The sequence below is a fragment of the Acomys minous genome (genome assembly GCF_964271855.1).
Source record: "Acomys minous genome assembly, chromosome: 6".
NCBI lineage: Eukaryota > Metazoa > Chordata > Mammalia > Rodentia > Muridae > Acomys > Acomys minous.
Genome location: NC_140487.1, coordinates 73182118 through 73197626, shown reverse-complemented (window position 1 = coordinate 73197626; position 15509 = coordinate 73182118). Strand labels below are relative to the sequence as shown.

The 15509-nt window shown below is 43.5% G+C and overlaps 1 protein-coding gene across 4 annotated transcripts in view; it reads left to right on the top strand.

Moving 5' to 3' along the window:
- Positions 1–15509, top strand: part of LRGUK (leucine rich repeats and guanylate kinase domain containing) — a 114491-nt gene that overhangs the window by 43636 nt on the left and 55346 nt on the right. For all 4 annotated transcript variants that reach the window (XM_084787374.1, XM_084787375.1, XM_084787376.1 and 1 more), the window contains 4 exons: positions 3703–3783; positions 5599–5685; positions 6862–6968; positions 12093–12212. In XM_084787374.1, the coding sequence (XP_084643500.1) occupies positions 3703–3783; positions 5599–5685; positions 6862–6968; positions 12093–12212 (395 nt within the window). The remainder of the gene's footprint in view (positions 1–3702; positions 3784–5598; positions 5686–6861; positions 6969–12092; positions 12213–15509) is intronic.

Genomic DNA, 15509 nt, shown 5'->3' with positions numbered 1-15509 from the left:
ATAACTTATTGTAGGCCTATCTGACTGTTCATTTGTCAATAGGATCATTAAAAAAAATTGTCAGTCTGGTAGTGAAAACTGGTGTTTTATATAAATTTTGTTGAATGTCAATGAGGTTAAACATTTTTGTTAAATTTTATTTTGTTTTTAAAAATTACCAGTCCATTCTCTTTATGGCATTTCTTTATGGCAATTGCAGTTTGCTTCTTATTATATGTAAGGTACTTTAGCTATACATTTAAAATAATGTATAGAATGTGTCGGCATTTTCTGTAGTATATTCCTTAATTACTTTTATCTTTTTGAAAAATCCTTTTTCCATTCTGGATCTGATAGATGCTCATCTACGCTATTTTCCTGTGTTGTTATTACCTTCAACTTTTAAAAAATTCACTGTTTTTTAAAAACAATTTTAAGAGTGGGTAGCTCCCATATCGCACTCTCATCCTTTTCACATGTATCCATTTGTTTTTACGTATGTGGATATTTCTCCTCTGCGTATATGTGCACCATATGCATGCAACGTCGTTGAGACTGAAGAGAAAGTCCTGTCTCCTGGGACTGTATCTACAGATGCTTGCGAGCTGCTGTGTGGGTGCTGGGAGTTGAATCCCGGTTTCCCAGAAGGGCAGCCCGTGCTCTTAATCACTGCGCCGTCTCTCCAGCTCTTCCACTATTGTTTTTCTTTTTGTTCTTTTTTGTTTTGGTTTTGTTTTGTTTTGTTTTTAGATAGGGTCTCACTATACAGCACTAGCTGGCCTGAAACTCACTGGGTAGACCAAGCTGGTCTCGAACTCACAGAGATCTGCGTGCCTCAGCCTTCTGAGGGCTGGGATTCAGGTCATGTGTCATCCCACTCAGCTAACTTCACCTCTTAATCTATAACTTAGCTTATAGTTGAAGTAAAGATATAATTCATATTTCCTATGCTAAAAAAGTACCGAGAATAATTTTCTTGCTGAATTGCAGCTCACTTTTAAAAAAATGTGCCTCATTGCTTCATCTGGTTATTTTTATTTCAGTAATACACTTGTCATTATCATCCTCTACTTTATCTATCCCCCCATTTGAAATGTTGCTTTTCTGCACAGATTCTTATGTATATAGCAGTGGGAAATATTTTAAATCATTGTATCAAATAGTTTGCTAAGGATGAGAGCACACGCGGGCACACCCACACACACACATACACACACACACACACACACACACACGCACGCACGCACGCACGCACATACACAAACCACAAACCATGCATATCATTTTTTAAAAGCCTAGGTAGTGATGCTTGCTTAGCGAATATGGTCAAGAAGTAAATGGTAAAAACAGAAAAAAAATTAGTGGACTTCTTGGGGTTAGAGGTAGCTACCAAGGTCCGACAGCATTAGAGGGCTAAAGTGCTGGAAACAATGTAACTTTTTTGTCAGTATTTCACTTATAGTTGTTTGGGGGTGCTGTCCTCACTATACCTGCTACAAAAGGCTGCTGCATACAGTTTTGGGTCTATGGTCCCTGTGGGGAGCTGTGGGATAGCATCCGCTGTGACATGGGGCTGTGAGGAGAGGGGCACACCGTGCAGAGCAGCCAGCAGTGTTGATGTTACTAGCTCGCCAGGAAGCCCACCCCATGCTGGTCTCCTATTTCCGTCCTTGCCAGACACTGAAAGGAGTGAGGAGGAAGCTATCTGTGTGTGATTCACAAAAGGCTTGTTGATCTCAGAGGACATCTTGTGGTCCCCTTATACAGAGCATCATTATTCTAGTCATGGTATTTGGAACATATCAAGATCTTTGATGAATGTTGATTATATTTATATCACTATTTTCTAAAATGAGTACATAGTGTTTCTACCACAGGACAGTGTTATGACTCACTTAATCACACAATGATGGATAAAGTTCTTAGAAAATTAGCAATGTTTTTTTTTGTTTTGTTTTGTTTTGTTTTGTTTTGTTTTGTTTTTTACCAAGAGTTAGCCTGAATATAATTTTCACCTTTCTGGTGATCTATTTAATACAAGTCTCCTGGAGTAGGGAAGCTGGGTACATGTGACTCATCAGATTGGCCATTGGAAAGAAGGTACCATTTCCAGTCTCCATTGGAAAGAAGGTACCATTTCCAGTCTCATCTGCCGGTGCGAATGGCCAGGCCTTGTTAGTGAGATACGATGAAGGGAGGGACAAGCTCCCTCCTTTTAAAGTATTAATGTGTTCATTGTATTAAGTGCAAGAACAAGAGCTGTGCACTAAGCAGAACTCAAGTCTACTGCTCAAACGTTCTGATTGAAGAATACAAACCAAGTTTACCCTCTACCTTCCTGAAAAACAACAGAAAAACAACCGATTTGTTTTTTTCCTGATAGATAGGGCAGTCTAAAGGATAATCTCATCATCCTATATAGAAAAAACTTATAAAATGGCTTGTCACTACTCTGTAAGAGTTGGAGAATCACTGAGGGAAGACCCCAGACTCAAGTAGTATGTAAAAACAAAGAGCATTTATTCTGCAGAAATAGTCTGCATGCAGGAGTCAATCAGCCATACAAAATGCTGGTGACCACGAGGAGGAGCTTGCAGGCTCTTTTAAAAACTTCTTGGGGAATCCTATCTGTGGCTACATGACTCCAGCTGGGACTGGCCTTTTAGCAATGTCTGATTCTCTTGGTCCAACTGGATTAATTTTGGAGCAAGATAAGGGGGCGACATGTGTTATAATTTTAGAGTTTGCCTTTCTCATTACATTATTGAAATGGCATTCCTTGAAAGTGTCATGCGTGTCTACCCCTGATTTAGTTTCAGGATAATTTGCATGTTGGTACTACTTGTGTTAGCATAACTCAGAAATTATCTGTGAACCTCATGGTAGAGTGCTTTTATGAGGCATGCAGAATGCTGCGAGAAACACTAATTTATTATGAAATCTGCTATCTGTGTCTACACTGAGTGTAACTGTTTATCGTAGTAAATGTAAGTAAGCCTTTTTGCCTTTAAGAATGTAGGACCAGTGTAACTCAGGCTAAATCAAGGCACAAATCCATCTGGGAAATCATTTCCATTTTTTCAAATTGTAAACTAGAACCTACACATGGAAGTTCTTAATCAGCAGGTGCAGCAGTGAAGACTCATCACAAATAATGCCATATAGCCAAAGTGGTGGCACACTCCTTTAGTTCCAGTACTTGGGAGGCAGAGCCAGGAGAATCTCTGTAAGTTCGAGGCCAGCGAGGGCTACATAGGGACCTTAAAATAAACAAACCACACAATTTCCACTGTCAAGTATTTCTTATGGGAAAAGCAGAGAGTTATTTATCTCCTAGCAGGGAGAAGGCCTAGCCAGTCACAGATACAGCAAGGATGAAGAAACTGGCTTGGGGAGCAAAGCCAGAGCCAGGGGGGTCAGAACAGGGCTGGCTGCTCTGTTTCTCTTACTTTACATGCTATTTTTATTTCTACTTAAAATCAACATGGATGAGGAGATTACCATTCTCCAGCCCAGAAAATGAGGCCCTGCGTGCTCACATCTACTCCATGTGGTAATCCTTGTGCTCTGTAATGGCTTTGTAGCATTCTCATCAAAAAGCTGGATATTCAACAGGGCTTGTTCAAAACAAATTACATTTAAAGTCGCCAATCTCCTATATTGTGCTCCCTATTGTCTTTGCTTGCTGTCTGTTGATCACGGGTTTATTTTTTGATCAACTAGATTGAGGAGCTGAGTGAAATAGAATACATTGAAAATCTTCCTATCCTTCGAGTTCTCAATCTACTCAAGAATCCAATTCAGGTGAGCGTTCATTGCCCTCAGGGGAGGGGGTAGGGATCGGGAACAAGGACCAGTCTTGGAATTCTGCTTCAGCCTCCACTTGGGGGCATCAAGAATGTGAATACAGCCCCTCCCCCACCTCTCTGAAGCCAATCATGACAGCTAACACCTCACACAACTTGTTTTGGGGAAGATTGTCTGTCATAATAAGCTGCCAACTGCCCCAGTCCCACTAAAGCCTGCAATTGAAAGTCACTCATCTGCTCTTCATGATCCGTTAAGTCAGATGGTGGGTGGAGCCACACATTACAACAGAGAATGAAGCTTGTTAAGCAGCTTTCTTTCCTATCAGAGAATAAAGAGCCCAGAGGTCCAGGCAGAATGTGCTTCCTATTTTGTAAGAGAGGAAAGGCAGTGTCAGAGTGGACGCCTAAAGCAATCGCCTGGATAGAGCCGTGGACTTGGCACGCTATAAAATAATTACAGACTAAAATGACACAGTCTCTAGGGGTTTGTAAGCCTAGGGGTTGACAGCTAAGGATCAGGGACAGTTGTCCAGATCTCTCTTCCTCCATTGCCTACAGCCCTCTTGCCCCTCTCTCACTGTCGTCCATCTAGGCTTTCTTCAGCTTTCCTACCCGGATTCTCCCCCTTTGTCTCCACACAGAGTCCTGGCTATGTAAGCTTCTGTGGTGTCCATTTTATTTTTAACTTGATGAGTATGTCTAGACAAGTGAAAACATCAAATCAGAAATAAAAAAGAAATATTGAAAAATAAAAGCAGATAGGGGACAATGGCGTGCAAAGGCATCCCCGAGGAAGTAAGGAGCAAGGTCTGGAGTGGCCACACCCTACCCCAGACTCCGCCCCTTGCAGAGTGTTCCGCATGGGCACAAAAAGCCATCCCAAAACCTCTCATGCAGGTGAATTCACTTATAAACGAACTCTCACAACACTTACAGTTTGAAGTATGCAAGGGAAGCTTTAAAATAACAACTGTACAGGTTTTGGGGTGCAGTGTGGTTGTTCACTCCTGCATACCATGCAGAATTGTCCAGTCAGGGTGATTAGCATTCCATTTCCTGTACCTGTGTTGGGACCCTGAGTAAAGATCTTACTATATATTTGCTTCGCATGCATTCCCATCTGTGAAAGGCATCCTCCTCCTCTATGTATCTTCCTATTCAAAGAGGTGAAGCATCTTATACAAAAACAAAAACAAAAGCAAAAGCAAAACCTTCAGTTACCAATTTAAAGTCAGGCAATCCTAACAGTTGTCAGGGAGTAAAGAGGAATTTGTTCATAAGCAAGTGCCATTTTATTAGTGTGAGAGAAGTTCATAATGAATGATCCCGACTAATACAAAAGAACACAATAAATAATAAACCCATAATGAAGTCATAAGAAATAGACAAATGCCATTATTTTCAGTAATGAAACCACTTGGCATTAGAAGAGAAGGGTTTGGAGTCTTGGATGGGCTGCCCACCTCTGTGGGGCTCAGCCTCTTTACACCAGAGGATAACTTTGCCATCCTGCTTATCTCGCAGAGATGAGTGACATCCGCACATTTGATGAGCTTTACAAACTACCGGACATAATCTGCATCTTGGTTGTTAATTGAAGGAGGCTAGTGAACATGGAAACACAGAGCCCTGTGTGTGTGTGTGTGTGTGTGTGTGTGTGTGTGTGTGTGTGTGTGTGTGTGTGTGTGTTTGGGGGGGAGGTGTGTGCAAGCCCAGGTGGAATAGAAAGGCCCTTGAGAATGAAGGGTTGGTGTTTGCTGACCTGAGGAAGAGGAACGCCATTGACTAGTCCTCTTGTGGTTTTAAATAGGACAAATCTGAATACTGGCACTTCGTAATATTTATGCTGCTGCGACTGACAGAATTAGATCAGCAGAAGATTAAAGTGGAAGAAAAGGTATGTAATCATGTTGCTTCATGTGTTTTCCAGTTAATATGTTCAAAAATCTCAGCAGCAGGACGAGTGTAACCAATCAGTGCGATGCATAGCAGCATGCAAATTAATTCTTTATTTAGGAACAATTTCCTTGTCCTATGATTTGTCAGTCGAACCCTAAGTAAGGCTGGGCCTGAGCACATGTAATGCAGGTGTTCCGTGGGTACAGTGGAGGTCTGGCAGTGAGGAGCACAGGTGCCTCTCCGCTGCCCATGCCCAGCTGTGGCTGTTAGCATGTCTGAATTTCTGTTATTTTGGAAATTAACAATGGCATTCCATATAATCAAACAGTGCTTAAATCACTACTCTAAGATTGTAGTTTCTTTAATTCTGCTCTTTACAACGATCTGTAAGGCCACATATTTCCACAGCGATGAGCTTTGAGTGCTAGCCAGCCCCTGCCTCGCTCCCTCCCACAGCTGTGGCAGGAATGGCTGCTAATGAGGGGTTTCTTATACCAGATCCAATTTGAGATAGGAATGAAGGAAGGTATATATATGGGCACATAATCCATCCCTTACATGTCTTTCTGCAGCCCAGACTAAAAATAGTTCCAGATGTTTCCACACTCCCAGCTGTACGAAGCCTCTTTTAACATTTGGCAAGTAGAGTTAAAATGAAAGTCACTCGTAAGCTAAGGGATAATGTATCTGGGAGGACTGTAAAGAGAGGAGCATCTATACCAAGGAAAAGGCCTGTATCCTTGGTTACAGAAGTCCAGGGTAATGTGGAGTGAGTCTGGGAGGATGTGACAGGGTGGGAACAGTTCTAGGCAAGAGGGGGCCAGAGAATGGTTCTGTGGTATCAGCTACGTGGACTGTTGACCACACATTACATTCCTTCCTCTTGTACTAGCAGTTGAATTGCTTATTGTATTAAAAATTAACCGTGCACTTCAGAAACCTTGTTTTGACTTTTTTTCTTTAGCTCCTCCCAAACCAGAGAATATAAAGAAGCTTTTTCCAGTGGCTGTCCTTAATGGGACGTCAGGAAAGTTAGAGTCGACCAAGGACTGAGGGCAAGTGGCTCACCTTGCCAGCCTGCTAGCATATCTAGGGCTGTCACTAAGGGCCACCCAATCCTTGTGTTCTTTTGAGAAACCAGCGTCTTTCTTTTTCTTTTCTAATTCTGGAAAAGGTCTGTGCAGTGAATAAGTATGACCCTCCCCCTGACGAGATCGCGGTCCAAGATCACATGACCCATGTTGTCAACAGCATGTCGCAGCCACAGAGGATCTTTGACAGGTATTTATTAGGACCCTGCAGGTAGGACTCGAGGTAAAGGCAGTATGGTTGTGTTCCCTGCACCTCTCTCTTCTGCCACTCACTCTTTCCCTGTAGAAGCTGCTTCCTCGGGGCTGGAGAGATGGGTCAGTGCTTTAGAGCACACGATGTCCTTCTACAGGGCCAGAGTTCAGGTCCCAGCACCCACATGTCAGCTCACAACTGTCTGCACCTCCAACTGCAGGGGAGTGTCAGGAGATCTGACACTTTCTTTTCCTCACAATCACCAGACACGTATGTAGTCTACAGACTACATTCAGGCAGAACACTTGTATACATAAAATAGTAAAGAAAACAAATTGAAGCTGCTTTCTTGCCTTCTTGGAAGTAAGGGCCGCATCTTCAATCATGGCCTCTTATTAACTACTTGAATGTGCTGTTTGTTCACCTTTTGGTGGCTTTCCCAGACATTATGGTGATTTGTTTCACTTTAACTCTTTCATCGTGTCCTTTGTACTCTATTTAGCTTGAGCCAAATAGCAGTGGATTCAAATTCTAAAATAAAAATCGTTAACTTTTCTGCCCTGGGATTGAAACACAAACCTTTATCTCATTAACAAAAATTTTTGATCATTTATAAACACATTAGTTACTTTTCTCATTGCTTGGATGATGTACTTGACAGAAAGCAATCTAGGAGTGGAGGGATGGATGTTTTTCTTATTCTTTGAGAGGATAGGGTCCATCAGTGTGGTCCAGAATGGAGGTAGGAACAACTCTCACTTGGTGCAGGGGGCTCTTTTATATCTGGGCACATCGGGGCGTGGGGGTGAGAATGCAGGTTCTCAATTGGCTGTCTCTTTTCCCCATCCAATTAGTCCTGGATGCCAGCCTGTCGGATGGTCCCAGTGGGGGTTTGAATGAGAAACACCCCCCCCCCCCCGCCAGGTGCACATATTTGAACACCTGGTCCTCAGCTGATGGTGCTGTTGTGGGGAGGGTATGGAACCTTTAGGAGGTGCAGGCTTGTTGGAGGAAGCTCATCACTGGGCGAGGGCTATGTGGGCTCCTAGCTCTGCCCGGCTTCCAGTTTGTTCTCTCTGCTTTGGATTTTCAGTTGCAGACGTGACCTCTGACTTCCTTTCTCTGGCTGTTTGCTGCGGCTTGCTGCGGTCCCTCCCTTGTAGTTGTGGAATCCTTTTCCAGAGCCAAGAGCCCAAAATAAACTCTTCCATTAGCTGCTTCCGATCATGCTATTTCATCACAGTGACAGGCGTAACCAGTGCAGTGCCACACACACTGGCGTCGAGCTAGGGCCGTGTTTCCTTCACTTAGCCCTCTCTGGAAGACCCCTCAAGCATGCGCCCAAAGATGTGCCTCATCAACATGACAGCCTTTCATTCTCAATCCAAACCACCGTCCATTGCAAACCCTTTCTTAACTGTGAGCAGATGCTGTAGACTCCTGTCAGAGAGAGTTTTGTGACTTCAGACTTTTAGGGGACTCCCTCGAAGGAAGCCCAGCTCGCCCCAGGGAAACCTCACAGTCTCAGCAGAGCCGCAGTCAACCTGGCAGTGAGGAGCCGCCTTGCCGGGCTGCACCTGTGAATCGAGTCTCTCACCTCCAGAGCCAAAGACAGATTTCCCACAGCTTCTCCATTTCTCTTTAAACAGTCTGTCAGAGCACATGGCCATTTATGCCATAAGTATAACATAGAAATTCTATCAATACCCAAAGGTATTTTAAAAAGACTTGTAAAACTCTTGGATATAAGCACCTCTTTTCTTCATGTGGCATTTGCTTCTGCACCTCACAGCTAGCTTCCCACTGAGAGTTTCATCTCCTAATCCAGGACATGGCTATTGCATATAATGTAACCATGTCGACACTGATGGGCTTGCATGTTTCTGAGAGCCCGCCGGGTGAGATAAGTTATCCTTCCTTTGTGTACATCAGGAAACGCACATTTGACTTGGAAGGTCTCTGATTTGTAATGTTGCCACTTTTTTGAGGCTTTAGGGTATGTTTGTGTCAGAGACGTCAGTAGCAGTGTTTGATATACATGTATCTCTTGGTCATGCCTGGCCGCCAGACAAGCAAAGGCGGAAGCCAATCATGTCTAGATGCTGAGGATGGGGCACAGTGCACAGTGCACAGTGCACAGTGCACAGTGCTGCTTCCATGGCTGCCATGTGGCCTGCGCCAGGACCCAGCAGCCCCTGGCAGTTGGCATGGGGCACTGGCCGCTGCGAAAACCTGGCCCTGTCAATTGTATGCGGCATTGTTGGAGAAGCAGTGTCCCCTCACCTGGTGTCACTGGGGTGAGGATGTCTGATTAAAATTATACAGACAAACTGCACATGGCTTGGTAGTCAGTGTTAGCTCTTTGGTCTTTACTACAGCCAGCTTCCCCCAGAATCATCTTGCACACACTTTGTCCCAATTCTGGCACTAGACATTTCTTCAAGATGCCTTAACTTTGTTCTGGGCTACTTATGAATATAATGTATGCCTTCATATATATATATATATATATATATATATATATATATATATATATATATATATATATATGAAATATATATATTTTTTTATCCAAGAAGAGGTTTTGAATTGCCTAACATTTTTCTTGTTCTGTTGCTTTGATTTTCTTAGTCAAGAAGATATCATTTGCCTTTTTTTTTCAATATTTGTCACTGTCGGTCTTTTATTTTTCTTGAAAAATTACTTGGGAGGAGTCACAAATGCACATGAGGTTGTAGGAAATAGTCCAGGTGGACTTCCCCCATATTCCACAATGGTGGTGCCCTGTGCAGTTGTCAGTTGGGTACCAAAACTAGGAGACTGACTTGGAGGCCTTCTAAGCTGCCAGCTTTCTCTAGCCCCTCAGCTGCTCCTGTGTGTTCGGTTCTATCTGGTTCTGTGCAGCTTCATTAGGGGTCAGTCACCAGAGCATCACACTCAAGACTTAACAGCTTCATCACAAGTGTTCCTGTGGTGCCTTTAGATAGCTGTAACTCCTCTTTCCCGTCCATCTTCATCTTCTCTCATCTCTGTCATCCATGGATCCACCCCATGTCATAATATTGTAACTTCAAGAATATGATGTCCATGGATCGCCCAGTGCAACTTTCCAAAACTAGCATCCTTCCACCCCACGCAGGATACTTTCCTGGAAATTCATCCATGTGGTTGATTCTTTTCTCATTGCTAAGTAGCATTCCAGGGTATAGGTGTATCAGCAATAGTTTAACCATTCACATGCTAGAGGGTATCTAGGCTGATTCCAGTTTGGGGTACCACTAACAAAGATGTTGTGAGTACCCATGAGTTTTAGCCTGTCTGCTTCCGTGGGTACCTAGGGCTGCTGGAGGCCTCCTGTCCTCAGATCAGTTAGATGGTGCCCACTGCTTCCTTTTTCTGCATAGGCTCCGTTACCAGGCAGTCTGCACTTTCCCAGAGACACTTCAACTCTTCTGTTCTGTGTGTTTTCCTTGGGCATTGTCCCCAAGCTTTTCCCATTTTTATGCATAGCCACAGAGATTAAAAACCAGTGGTTTCCTGGTTTTTGTAGAACCTTCACTGAATCTATACCTCAGCTATGGAATCAAACATTTTATTTTGTTCTGTTTCTATAGTATGTTTCATGAACATATAGGCTCAGTATATGATTCAGGGCTCTGTGTTGATAATTTCATTCTTTTTTACTTTTTAAAACATTATTTTATTTTTGTACATATACTTTTAAATTATTACACACACACACACACACACACACACACACACACACACACACACACACACTAGATTACCTATGGCAAGAACCATGACACAATCAGGAATTATATAAATGTTACATTCTCAGTGTTTTGGCTATTTGTATTTGATAGCCTTGAAGAAAACATCTTTCCTATCTTGGTGAGTCTAAATTTCTGAATGTAAATCAATCTCCATCACATCTTGTCATTATCAACTTAGGACACCTATCTAGACCTAAAAACAGCTTAACCCCTAAACAATTAAGCTTCATTGTAAAACTAAGCTACCTGGTCTTCAACTCCTTCAGAGACTTGAGAAGGAGTAAACTTGATTATCTGAGTATGCTGGGAGTGCAGGTTAGTAGCTTTCCAAATGAAAAGATGACCGAGACAGTTTCCTACCTGAATATTCACCCAAAAACTCTCTATAACATTGGAGCATGTTTTTCAGCCTTCTGGCTCAGTATTTCTGATAGACATATTTGTGAGGCAGGAACTATTGAGGACTTGCTTACGCTGTCTTGGCAGAGTTTGGCCATTGACTGCCTGCATCCAAGCTTGCCCTTTTTTAGGCAGAATTCTATCTGTGGTAGAAATGAGGACATTTTGCCCAGTGGCTTGTTTGCCACATTTGAAGCCATCTCCATAAGGAGGTTCTTTGGTGTCTTTTTTACTTTTTAGAAATAGAGTCTCTTTATGTAACTATGGCTGGCCTGGGGCTTGCTGTGTAGACCAAGCTGGCCTTCAATTCACAGGGATCTACCTTCCTCTGTCTCCCATGTGCTGATTAAAGGAGCATGCCAGTATGCCAGGCAATGATTTTATACTTTGTTCTAGCCTTCCAGTCTGGGGTCATGTCCCAGCCCTTCCTTTCCTCTGAGCAAGAAAGCCTTTCTTTTCTCCAGCCTGTGTTAAATGAGGCATGATAGAAACAGCCTCCTTGGCCTCTGTGGCAATTACATGATAGGTGTGTAGAACTTGCAGAGCAGTGCCTGGCATGTTCTTCCTTTACAAAAACTTGGTAAAGTATATTGAGGTAAATGTGTATTTTTATCTCATTATCTATCCTTTGAATGTTATATTTTTGAAGGTTACATTTTATTTTATGTTGTATATGCATGTGTGCCTTGAGTGTTAGTTGTGAGCTGTGAGATGTGGGGGTGCTGGAAACCGAACCTGGGTCTTCTTGCGAGAGCAGCAAGTGAAATTAACCGCTGGTCTGTCTCTCCAGCCCCATGTGCTGGTTTTGGTGTGTTATAATTTGTTTCTGGAAAGTGGACCCATCCTTCCACTTGCCTACACTCAGCACGTGCTCATGAGTTATGGCCGTGATGTAGAAGCTGTGCAGGTAGCTAACGCAGGACACCTCTGCTGGATCTCTTTGCAGCACTCTGCCTAGTCTGGACGCCCCTTATCCCATGCTGATACTAACTGGTCCTACAGCTTGCGGGAAGCGAGAACTCGCCCACCGCCTCTGCAGACAGTTCAGCACTTACTTCAGATATGGGTAAGTCTGCCAGTTGGCACGTACGCCTTGGAGATTCATCAGCCTTGTTGGGGATATCAGTGATTTCTCTTGATAAAGTTCTCGGATATTGAGAATCCTTTTTGCTTTAAGCAGATACTTACACAGATGCAGCAATTTAAGTGAGTTACATTTCAAAACTTGGAGTGGTAAGTAAAGAGAATGCTAGGTAGATGACAAGTCCTCAGAAGGTCCCGGCCACTGCAGTGTGTCCTTGAAGGCCATTTATTGCTACAATTGGAGTGGTAGGATTACCTGGTCTTCCTAACTTATGTAGCAGAGATGGTTATCTTTGCTATTTATTGTACTTTAATCTACATTGGTTTTATTTTTAATTCTTCAGATGTTTAAGAGCTAATGCAGTGCCAACTCAAGTAATTCTCCAAGATCTGAAAATACTAATTTTTTTAAAATTAATTTATTCAGATTACAACTAAATTGTTATCCCATCCCTTGTGTCCTCCCATCCCCCCTCCCTCCTACTTTCACCCTATTCCCCTCCCCTAGGTCTAAGACTAAGGGGGACCTCCTCCCCCACTATATGGTCATAGGCTATCAAGTCTCATCTTGGTAGCCTGCTTATTCTTTTGAGCACAATGGTGTTTGTAGATAGTGTCCTTCTACTACCTTGCTCCTGCGTGACACTTTTTTTTTCTGGGGACAGGTGGCCAGATGTCTACTCATTCTAGATAGAGACTCAGTGCAGACCAAAGTAATTATTCCACCTGAGGCCCCCTTATTGAACCAATGAGCTTCTTGGAGTTACTTACAGCATTGTGGATGACTGAGGCAGCTGTATCAGCAAAACTCATCTCAGCATGGGGATGACTCACAAAAGCTGGGACCCTCTAGCTCACTGCACCACTTCCAGCCCCCTCACTGGGCCCTCAGCAGTCCTTACTGCACGTGTAACCTCAGGGGAATGGAGTGTGGGGGAGCAGGGTCAGTGGGAGAGCAGTGGCGTGGGTGGGGGAGCAGGCATGGGTGGCTGGGGGAGCAGTGGGGTGCATGGGTGGGGGAGCAGGGGTGGCTGGGGGAGCAGGGTGGGTTGGAGAGCAGGCGTGGGTCGGGAGTAGGGTGGGTGGGGGAGTAGGTTGGTAAACGGAGTTCTACTTGTGAATCTTGTGCCAGGAACTTTTTGGGACTTACTTCCTGAGTTGTAATGAGCTTCCCCCAGGGAATTGACATCCAACACAAACAATGTGACAGTGCAGGTCACACAGCTGTTACTCTTCCCTGTCTTCCAGAGACAGGCTTCCCCCAGCTGGGCCTGGGATGCTGGCTGGCAGCTCTGGAGCTCTGTGTCTCCTCTCCAGAGGTACATAGCATCAGGGAGGGTGCAACACAAATATTTCCTGTCCCTTCAGGTGGCTCAACAAGCTCAAGGTGTCCTGTATCAAAATAGAGGGGGAAATCAAACAAACAAAAAGAGAGTGGACACACACAAGGCCATCAGAGAAAACCAGTCCACTGGACTTACAAGTGTTTTAGAAGTTTCTGGAAATCACATTTAGAATTGAACTATAATCACCTGACCTGTTTCCTCTTTGTCTTTACATGTAGCATAGGAAATACTTTGAAATTAGTGGTGTCTGCCAGTGAGTTGAAGATGTAACTACAAAGCTGTGTAGGCCAGTAAGAAAAATTAGTTTCTAATGCCGTTCTAGAAAATATCCCTTCCTAAAGTTGTATGTGTTCAAACAATGTAAAGGGCCCATTTATTTAGATACTTAAAATTACATCACACTTTTGGACATTTCTAGACACAAATACTATAGAATATAAATACCACAAAATTACAAAATAAGCTAAAAGTTACCACTAGCATTAAAGAGCTCTATGTGTCTTTATGTTCACATGGGGATACCCAGTCTGCTTCCAAAGATAAGCTGAGCACAGGGAGGGGAAGGTCAGACTAGGGATGGGGGTACACACTGCCATTGTGCCAGGGTCCACATTTGGAACCTTTTAGGAAACCAAAGCCTCCTAGGGGACCAGGGCTTTCTCTTATTCCTGTCGTGTCTGTAGTGGCATCTGGCAATAGTTGGTATCCTGGTCCTTTTTATTTTTGAGTGATATGCTCTTGCCAATGTGTGTTTGGTCTGATATGGTTTTGGAAATGTTTACTGACTTACATCAAGATTTATAATCCAATCTGCTCCTCTCCTGTGGCTAAATCACCTCTTCTCACCCAGTTCTATCTGCCCCTTATTGAAATGCCTACCCATCCTGACTTGATGGTTCACCCAGTGTCTTTTTTCCTGGCATGTCCAAGCCCAGCGAGAGGAGTGGCCATCTCAGCCTTGTTCACCAATGAGCTCTCAGTGTCTAACATATGACCAGGTGCTTAATACATGTGCAATAAATATTTATTAAATGAATGGCTGACTGAACAAATGGACAGTAAGTTAATGGCCATGTATGCAAATTGAGTTGAAAAGACAGTGGCAAGAAGCATAAATGGCTTTCCTGATGGATTTGTGGAGAAATAGATGGACAGATTCATTCATTCGGCAAATACTGAGTTCCTCCTGTGTTCTAGTCCCTGATGATACAGGGAGGGAAAGACTGCTGAGGTCCTTTCCTTTGGGCAGTGGCTAATCTAGTAAAGAAGCCCTGCCTTAAATCATGGGCTATGCCACATCTGTGTGCCAAAGTGAGGTGACAAGCATGTCAAGACCAGCTTCATGCCTGTACAGCTGGTGCTGCCACTGCGGTTCTCTTCTGACCGGAGCTGCTGCTAAGTATCAAAATGCTACCAACTGCTCCTGTCACCCTCACCCTCATGTCAGGGGCTCGGAAGTGGGTCCACCCACTGTTCCTAGGAATCTTCACGGAGGCAGAGAGCCAGGCTTGTTTAGTGGCAAGTCATTCTAAGAACTGCACCAAGGTCTGGATCGAAGACCATGTCCTTGGGTTAAAAAAGGGCATAAGGTTGCTAGAGATTTCATCCATTAAGAAAGCTAAGATAAAAAAAAAAAAAGACAAGTATTAAAAAAAAAAGAAAGCTAAGATAGTTGTCATTATACGAAGCCATTTTCTGATTAAAACTAAAGATAAACCAAGGAACATCTTCAGAGGCCAGACATGATGACCATGGTCCATATGCTGATGATAAAGCTGAGATGAATAAATATAGGCCCCGTCCTTCCGGCCTTGTAAAGCAATGGATGTTGAGTGAGGCTCGTGTAGGAAATGCTGTGTAATGGGACAGCTCACTGGGTTCTGTTACCAGGGAAGCAAAGAGGCCATGACAGCAGAGTGGGCTGTGGGGACTGA